Raw genomic sequence first — 9363 nt, forward strand, 5'->3', positions numbered from 1 at the left:
AAAAAAAAAAAAAAAAAAAGAGCCAGAAACATGTCATGTGTGTTGTGCAGACCCTGAAGAGAATTTCAGGGAAAAGGAGGTATGTTGGGGTGTGTGTGTGTGTATGTGGGGTTTGTGGTGTTACTTCACCTGCAGGGAGATCACCAAATATAAGCAATAGCCCTTGTCTCCACCACTGGCTGGAGACAGAGCTGTTGCCCTACCTGGGAGAGGCAAGGCCACTAAGACGCCAAGGCAGAGTGGTTTGTTGGTGTGCACAATCAGTCACATGCTCCCAGCCCTCAGTAAAAGTGCCCTGTGGATCCTCCCCCCCCATCCAAGCAAGCCTGGCACCCCGACCCTACCTGCTCCCTCCGTCTTGAAGACTTGGCCCTCTACTACCATGACCACTACGGATAAACTGTGTGACGTTGCTGAACAGTGTAGCCCTGACATGTCATGAATTCCGAATTCAGTCAATCCAGAAAACACAGAATGGGCTAGGCAGGGTGGGTCAAAAGCTCTCTGGCCCCTGCCCTAAGCTCCCTGCTCATCTACAGGAAGTCATGGACTAAGGGAGAATAGGTAAGGGTGGGTAGTGAGAGAACAAGCATAGGCTCCTATCGCCAGGTTGGAAAGGGGCATCCTCTGAGGGTCTGATACGATCGTTCTCTCTCCCCTTTCGCAGGTTATATCCTACCCGCTGCCTCCATTCCAAGCTATTATTATTAAGACAGAGTCTCACTTTGTCACCCAGGCTGGAGTGCAGTGGCATGATCTCAGCTCACTGCAACCTCTGCCTGCTGGGTTCAAGTGATTCCCTTGCCTCAGCCTCCCAAGCAGCTGGGATTACAGGCATGCACCACCAGGCCTGGCTAATTTCAGGGATTTTTTCCTCTTTTTTCTTTTTGAGACGGAGTCTCTTTCTGTCGCCCAGACTGGAGTGCAATGGTGTGATGTCGGGTCACTGCAACCTCTGCCTCCTGGGTTCAAGCAATTCTCCTGCCTCAGCCTCCCGAGTAGCTGGGATTATAGGTGCCTGTCACTACGCCCAGCTAATTTTTAGTAAAGATGGGGTTTCACCATGTTGGACAGGCTGGTCTAAAACTCTTGACCTCAGGTGATCCACCTGTCTTGGCCTCCCAAAGCGTTAGGATTACAGGCGTGAGCCACTGTGCCTGCCCTGTTTTTTGTTTCTTTTCTTTTTCTTTTTTTAATTTTCCTTGCCTCCGTTACCTGAAACATCTGAATCTCATGGCCTGTTTTGTTGTGTTTTTTTTGCTTGTTTGTTTTTTGAGATGGAGTCTCACTCTGTCACCCAAGCTAAAGTGCAGTGGTATATCTCAGCTAAGTGCAACCTCTGCATTCCAGGTTCAAGTGATTCTCCTGCCTCAGCTTCCCAAGTAGCTAGTATTACAGGCATGTGCCACCACGCCAGCAAATTTTTATATTTTTAGTAGAGATGAGGTTTCACCATGTTGGCCAGGCTGGTCTTGAACTCCTGGTCACAAGTGAATAGTTTGCCTGGGCCCATTCCAAATTATGAACCAGAAACACTTCTTCTTGCTTCAGACTTGGTTCTTAGCCTGGACAAAATGCAAACATTCAACCAAGTCCCTCCATACCCTCTTTGGACTTGAGATCAAGGCAAGGTTCTGTTGTCAGAAGGCCCTACATTTAAACCCTGAGTCTGTTGCTTGTAGGCAGCATGATTCTGGAAAACAGGTATTTCAGGTCTCAAAACCTTAGCTTCTGGGAATTGGAAATATTTCCTATCTGAAAGGATTTTTTTTTTTTTTGAGAGTCTTGCTCTGTCACCAGGCTGCAGTGCAGTGGCGTGATCTTGGCTCACCACAACCTCCACCTCCCAGGTTCAAGCAATTCTTCTGCCTCTGCCTCCCAAACAGCTGGGATTACAGGTGCATGCCACCACGCCCAGCTAACCTTTTTGTATTTTTAGTAGAGACAGAGAGACAGGGTTTTACCATATTGGCCAGGCTGGTCTAGAACTCCTGACCTCGCCCAGTCTTTTTTTTTTTTTGAGATGGAGTCTTGCTCTGTCCCCCAGGCTGGAGTGCAATGGTGCAATCTCGGCTCACTGCAACTTCCACCCCCTGGGTTCAAGTGATTCTCCTGCCTCAGCCTCCCAAGTAGCTGGGATCACCACCACGCCAGGCTAATTTTGTATTTTTTTATTAGAGACATGGTTTTGTCATGTTGGTCATGATGGTCTCAAACTCCTGACCTCAGGTGATCCACCCACCTAGGCCTCCCAAAGTGCTGGGATTACAGGCATGAGCCACTGCACCCGGCAAGTTACTAGCATTTCGTAACAGCATAGACTGGGATTCCGGCTTATTGCCTAGTGCATAGTAGGGACTCATCAAAATACTGGTTTTCCAAATCTACCAACACATCTGAGACAAGAAGTTCAGATGTCAGGTGTGGGATTCATGCCCAGGGTACTCGGGTGGGCAGGAGGGCAGGGCTTACCTTGGCCTCCTCCAGGGCTGCTGGTGACTCCGCATTACAGGCAGTCTGGTTCGGAGTGGCCATCATCTTCCGTTTCAAATATTTCTGCAGATGCCTGGAACTAGTGACACCTGTTTTGAACAACAATAGAAACCCAAGTCCTGAAGGAACGTTCTCAGGAAAACCCCGAATACAAAAATTAGCCGGGTGTGGTGGCGCCCAGAATTGTTTCCCCAGGCAGCGGCAGCCATTTTGTACCCCAGCCCTTCATACCCTCATTCTCAAATGCAGGCCCCGGAAGGGTGCCTCCACTACTGGGTTTCACACCTCCAGCCAGCAAGGGGGCACATGGGATTCAGGGGCCATCTTTCCAGTCCTGCTGCTCGGGTCCCTCACCAGGGCTCATGTCCTCCTGGAAATCACCAAGGCCCAGGCTGGCAGCCAGGAAGCCAGGTGTAAGCTTTGTTCCGCCAACCACCAAAGCGGAAAGGAGACTGCCTGGGCAGGCTGGAGTGCAGCGGGGCTGCGGCGGCGACAGAACATGGGGCAAGCTCAGGAGTCCCTTCCCACTGTCTCCAGGGGCCCCAATCTTGATGCAGTCCTGCATCCCCAATCTTGATGCAGTCCTGCATCCCCAATCTTCTCCCCAAGCTGGGCTCCAAAGGCTAGAAGCACAGCTGGGACCTGGGCCAAGCCTGGAGTCAAAGCCTTTTTCTCTAAGGTTCTGGCCTGCCTCCCTCCTTCCTCTCAGTAAGGGAAATGGAGGAAAGGGGAAAGAAGTCTTCGCGCTACATGCAGCTGGGAGGGAAACCGAGCTGGAATAAGGATGGATTTCTTGGAATAGGTGAAATAGTGATGAAAAGAGGTTTTGCAAAGGTGAAACTAACCTATTATTCGCTGTCAAGGGCTATGCACACCACTACATCTGTGTATCTTTCTGTGCGACTGCGTGTCGGTGCAATTCCCAACGCCTGAGCCCTACCTCTTGCTGCAGTTGCAGCAGCTCTGGTCAAGCCGCTCAGGGAACTAAGATGGGGGGAGGAGATAGCCTGGACGCGCGGTGCGTGCTGGGGATTGTAGTTCTTCTAGCCTGAAAAGCGGGCCAAACGCCTGTCACGTCAACAGCCACACCCAAGATTCCAAAACCCATCTACCCTTGCGCGGGGGGCAGCCCGCGCGCGCACCGCTGCTTTTTTTGATTGGTGAAGTCATCTGCCAATATTCTCACTTTTGTCAACGATTAGCTGTGTGGAGGCACAACTGGACCCGCCTTGTCCGAACTCCAAGAGTTCATTGATGGCGTTAATCTTTACGGGGCGGAAAATAGATCCGGCTGAGATGGGCGGGGCAGTAGGAGCGGAGGGATCCTTGGCCTTTGAGGAAGGCGACGAGAAGATCGGCGGCCATCGCCGCCATTTTGGGCTGGGAGGAGGCAGCGGAGGGACTCGCTGCGCAGTGAGAGCACCCCGTGGGGGGTGGTCCGGGCGCGGGGAGAGGCCGGGCCGAGTGGGCTGCCTGAAGTGGCGGCGCCGGGAGACAGCGGGAAGTGGGACCGGGGGCCAGGGAGGGTGAAGGTTGGAGTCTCCCCGGCTGAGCCCGGTCCTCAAACCGTCCCGGCAGCCCCGCAGCCTCGCCTTTCATAGAGTGCGGGGTTCCTCGGTAATTACCGCGTGTTTCCCGAGACCCCAGCAGAGGAGAGGCTGGTCAAACGGCTCTCCTCTGCCGTCCTTCCACAGGGGCGCGGATGCTGAGGCCGAGCTCTGCCGACTTCCCTCCCAACCCCCATTCGGCCTGGGTATGGCGGCGAGGCCCCGCCGAGCGGGACTCCCACTTCGACTGGCGAGGTGGGGGCGACGCCAGATTCCAGAGGCTGGCGCCGCGGGGGAGGGCGGAGGTCGCAGGTCGCCGGTCTGGCCGCACGTCCCTCCCGTGTGGCAGTCAGCCGGAGGCTCCGAGGGCGGAGATCCCAGTGCACCCACCCACCTTACCTCGCGTACACCAAAGCGCCATCTCGCCGCCCGGGGTGCGAAAAACCACAGCCCTCTTTAACTGTAGCAACCACTAATTCCCCCGGGACCAGCCAGATAGGGGCACTTGGAAACCTTCACGAGCCCGATGCCTGGAGGCCCCTGAGGCTCTTGCCCTCAAGAATATCTCCTACCCAGTCCCTATTCTCCGGACAACCTGACCTAGCACGTCGCCAGCCTCCTGGTGAAACGCCTAAAGTGTGCTGTCCCACTTCTCTTGAAAATTTACACCAAAGGGATGAGGTTTTGCCCTCTACAGGGCTGGGGCACAAAGTCAGAGTCGCTGCGGCTCAGAAATAGAAATGGAGTGGCCCGTTTCGTATGCTTCATCAACATCTGCTTGGATTTTGAAATCTGAGCGTTAACTTTTACAAAACTTTTATTAGAGAAATGGCTGCCCTCCTAGAGGGAAAAATGAACTATAGTAATTCCAGTGTAATCTTGTAAGATTACAGAATCTTTAAAGAATTTTTTTTCCCACAGACTAAACAAAATCAGAGTATTTTGTGTGCTACTGGTGCATTGTTACTAGGTAACCTCTATTTTTTAAAATTCCAAATAATTGAAAGACCACTTCTGTAGATCCTAAATGCTATCAAAATAGAAGCTGCAGTTTTTATCTACTTCATATATGTAGCATTTAGGAGTTGATGAGACCTGCTTTGAAAGAATAAATTCTTAACCTTACATTATAGCTGTAGCAGCTTCTTAAAGATTCAAGTTTGAAGTGAAATTCTTTTATTGAATTGCAGATTAAACCATCATATTTCCTACTGCTTGAAATCTAAATCCAGAGAGATTTGTGGCTCAAGGATATGTTCAAATAAAAGCTTTGTTGCTAAAATGTTAGTTAAAATTATGCCTAGGTAGGCTCTGAAGTAGGAGAGGCTCTGACATAGCAGGGTGACTGGCAGTGAATTTTGTGGGTACCTTGTGATGAGTCTTATCAGTTACAGATGGTCAGAACATTCCTATGCCTTTGGCCTTTCTAGTAAATATCTTAAAAGTTTTACTGAACTTGGCACAGTGGCTTACGCCTGTAATCCCAACACTTTAGGAGGCTGAGGCGGACGGATCACCCGAGGTCGGGAGTTCGAGACCAACCTGGCCAAAATGGTAAAACCCCATCTCTACTAAAAATACAAAAATTAGCCGGGTGTGGTGGTATGTGCTTGTAATCTCAGCTACTTAGGAGGCTGAGGCAGGAGAATCACTTGAACCTGGGAGGTGGAGGTTGCAGTGAACCTCAAACCATTGCCCTCCAGCTTGGGCAACAGAGCAAGACTCTGTCTCAAAAAAAAAAAAAGAAAGGTATTCCAGAACTGAAGTCCCCCTATTAATTTTTTTCAGTTGGCGTGACAATTCCACAGCATTAGCTGTTGTTTCCCTCTGCTCCCCAGACGTGTTACAACTGGATTACAAAATAGGGATCACCATTGAATAGAGTTCTCAATCCAGAACTGGAACCACTTACTCCTAACTGAAGCATCAGTACACTTGATTCCTACTGTGGGTTGATTTTTGACCTACGGCATGTTGGCTCTACACTGATCAAGAGATAAGAGTTAAGAAAAGCTAACTAACTTGGTAGTAAATAGTTACAGGAGCAGAAAAGGTTTGTAAAGATGATCTTTTTGGCTCTTCTGTCAAGAATTTAATGGGGGACGATCCTAGACACTTGTGATTCATCATTATGAAGTAATCTTTTTTTTTTTTTTTTTTTTTTTATTAAAAAAAAGGTGTTTTTTTTTTTTTTTTTTTTTTTTTTAATTAAGAGACAGGGATTCGTCATGTTGGCCAGGATAGTTTCGAACCCCTGACCTCAAGTGATCCACTCGCTTTGGCCTCCCAAAGTGCTGGGGGATTACAGGCGTGAGGTGCTTGGCCCATTATGAAGTAATGGATGCTACTAAGTGGCAAATACTGTACCAGCAGCAGAAATTTGTTACTCATTTATAATATTTATAAATGAAACTTACTATTTTTAAGATTGACCCACAAGCTTTTCAATTCTTTGCTAAGAAAAATTGGGAATAGGCCAGACATGGTGGCTCACACCTGTAATCCCAGCACTTTGGGAGGCCGAGGTGGGCGGATCACAAGGTCAGGAGTTTAAGACCAGCCTGGCCGAAATGTTGAAACCCCATCTCTACTAAAAACAACAACAACAAGAAAATACAAAAAGTAGCCAGGTGTGGTGGCAGGCACTGGTAGTCCCAGCTACTCTGGAGGCTGAGGCAGGAGAATCACTTGAACCTAGGAGGCGGAGGTTTCAGTGAGCCAAGATCAGGCCACTACACTCTAGCCTGGCCACAGAGTGAGACTTCGTCTCAAAAAAAAAGAAAAATTGGGAATAAAACTGGTTTATTAATGGCCTCCTGGTTATCTAAGGAAAACACAGGACTGAAAATTAGGAGCGCCAAGCTCTATTTCTGTGTGTGCTGCCACACTTGGTTGGCTTGGCCAGAGGCCAAATACTGATGATGAGGCCAAACTGGTCATTTTCTTGCTGAGTCTATTGTTCATCTACTGTCCAACCAGACTTTCAACTTCCTCCTCAGCTCTCCCCTTTCAGATGTGTTGTGTTGTGCTTTTATGACAAATCCTACAAACTCTATGTTCCTCAGTTTCCTCACTTGAAAATGGGATCAGTGCTGTCTCCCTCAAATGCCCAGAGGAGTAACTAGCCTTAAGTCGGTTTGTAAACTCCTTGTAACTTTGTTATATGGGAACTTCACAACTAATGCTTCAAAGATTATTGGGGCAGTTGGAAAGCCTGCCTTACCAAAGATGTCCATAGCTTCACAGAAGAGCCATCCAAGTAGGCTGAAGGAGGATCAGTCTTTCAGGGTACCCGCTGGTTGTTGCCGTGAAGTCCTGGACACTCATTTTGCCTGATGGCCAAATCCTAGGGGCCAGTGACTATGTTTGAGTAGGATTCATTGACAGAGGAGGAGTGTTGTGGTCTTTTTTGGGAGACGGAGCTTTGCTTGTCACTCAGGCTGGAGTGCAATGTCGCAATCTTGGCTCACTGCAGCCTCCACCTCCCAGGTTTAAGCGATTTTCTTGCCTCAGCCTCTTGAGTAGCTGGGATAACAGGCATGCACCACCACACCTGGCTAATTTTTTGTATTATTAGTAGAGATGGGGTTTTACCATGTTGGCTAGGTTGTTCTCAAACTCCTGACCTCAGGTGATCTACCCACTTCAGCCTCCCAAAGTGTTGGGATTACAGGCGTGAGCCACGGAGCCCGGCTGATTATTATTATTATATTTCCTACTGCCTATATAATTGCAGAAAAGGAGTGATTCTTTACCAAGCAGTTCTTCTTCGGGATGAAGAGGCTTGTTCTGAACTGTTTGGTTTCCAAGTTAATCAATTTTTTTTTTCCTCTTTTTTTGAGATGGAGTCTGGCTCTGTCGCCCAGGCTGCTGGAGTGCAGTAGCGAGATCTCAGCTCACTGCAACCTACACCTCCTGGGTTCAAGCAATTCTCTTGCCTTAGCCTCCCGAGTAGCTGGGATTACAGACGCATGCCACCATGCCCAACTAATTTTTATATTTGTATTTTTAGTAGAGACAGGGTTTCACCATGTTGGCCATGCTGGTCTCAAACTTCTGACCTCAGGTGATCTGCCCACCTCGGGCTCCCAGTGTGCTAGGATTGCAGGCATGAGCCACTGTACCCGGCCAGTTAATCAGTTTTTTAATTATCCTCTGTTTAGGTGTCAACATCCTGTTCTTGATATTTTCTCTATTTAAATTGTCTAAATGATCAGGCGCAGCGGCACATGCCTGTAATCCCAGAACTTTTGGAGGCTGAGATGGGTGGATCACCTAAGGTCAGGAGTTTGAGAACAGCCTGACCAATATGGTAAAACCCTGTCTGTACTAAAATTACAAAAATTAGCCGGGCATGGTGGTGTGCACCTGTAGCCCCACCTACTTAGGAGGCTGAGAGGCAGGAGAATCGCTTGAACCCGGGAGATGGAGGTTGTAGTGAGTCAAGATCGCACCACTGCACTCCAAGCTGGGTGACAGCAAGACTTTGTCTCAAAAAAATAAAAATTGTCCAAATATATTGCTGTTTTATTAAGTACATTTTTAGTAACTAGGGAGGAAGACAGGACTAACCTATGACATACTCCTCTCTATCTCCTAATTTGGTCTTTTGCCTTTGCTTAAAGGTTGTCCAGGGTTAAGTCCAGGGTTAAACAGATATGCAGAAATCCTTTTTTTTTTTTTTTTTTTTTTTTTTTTTTTGTGAGACAGTCTTGCTCTGTTGCGCAGACTGGAGTACAGTGGTGCGATCTCGGGTCACTGCAACCTCCACCTCCCTGGTTCCAATATTTCCCCTGGGATTATAGGCACACGCCACCATGCCCGGCTAATTTTTTTGTATTTTTAGTAGAGACAGGGTTTCACCATGTTGGCTAGACTGGTCTTGAACTCCTGACCTCAGGCAATTCGACTGCCTCGGCCTCCCAAAGTGCTGGGATTACAGGTGTGAGCCACCGCTGCCGGCCGGAAATACATACTAATGTAGATTTCAGAATTTCAGAACTCCAAATTAATTTCCTAATCCGGTCCTCTGGAGGCTAGGTGAAGTTCTGTTGAATAGTTTACAAGACAAGTATTGCTCTCATTTTCTCAAATTCTTGTGTTTGGAGCACTCTGAAGTTCTCTGATTTTCCTTCAGGAATATGCTTTTTTTTTTGGAGACAGATTCTCACTCTGTCGCCCAGGCTGGAGTGGAGTGGCACTATTTCAGCTCACTGTAGCCTTTGCCTCCAGATGCAAGTAATTCTTTTGTCTCAGCCTCCTGACTAGCTAGGACTATAGGCATGTAGCACCAAGCCTGACAAATTTTTTTTTTTTTTTTTTT

The 9363-nt window shown here is 48.4% G+C and overlaps 1 protein-coding gene across 2 annotated transcripts in view; it reads right to left on the reverse strand.

The window, feature by feature from the left end:
* HEXIM2 (HEXIM P-TEFb complex subunit 2) overlaps positions 1-5244 on the reverse strand; it is a 9900-nt gene extending 4656 nt beyond the window's left edge. Inside the window, exons 1-2 of one of the 2 annotated variants that reach the window (XM_017549383.2) lie at positions 4119-5244; positions 2473-2582 (exon numbers count right to left, since the gene is read on the reverse strand). In XM_017549383.2, coding sequence (XP_017404872.1) covers positions 2473-2538 — 66 coding nt within the window. In that variant the 5' untranslated portion in view covers positions 2539-2582; positions 4119-5244. Of the gene's footprint in view, positions 1-2472; positions 2583-3338; positions 3579-4118 lie in introns of those variants that run through there. The other variant, XM_017549381.2, reaches the window with a different exon arrangement.
* Positions 5245-9363: the final 4119 nt, after the last annotated feature.

Source organism: Cebus imitator, unplaced genomic scaffold (genome assembly GCF_001604975.1).
Source record: "Cebus imitator isolate Cc_AM_T3 unplaced genomic scaffold, Cebus_imitator-1.0 Scaffold217, whole genome shotgun sequence".
Taxonomy (NCBI): Eukaryota; Metazoa; Chordata; class Mammalia; order Primates; family Cebidae; genus Cebus; species Cebus imitator.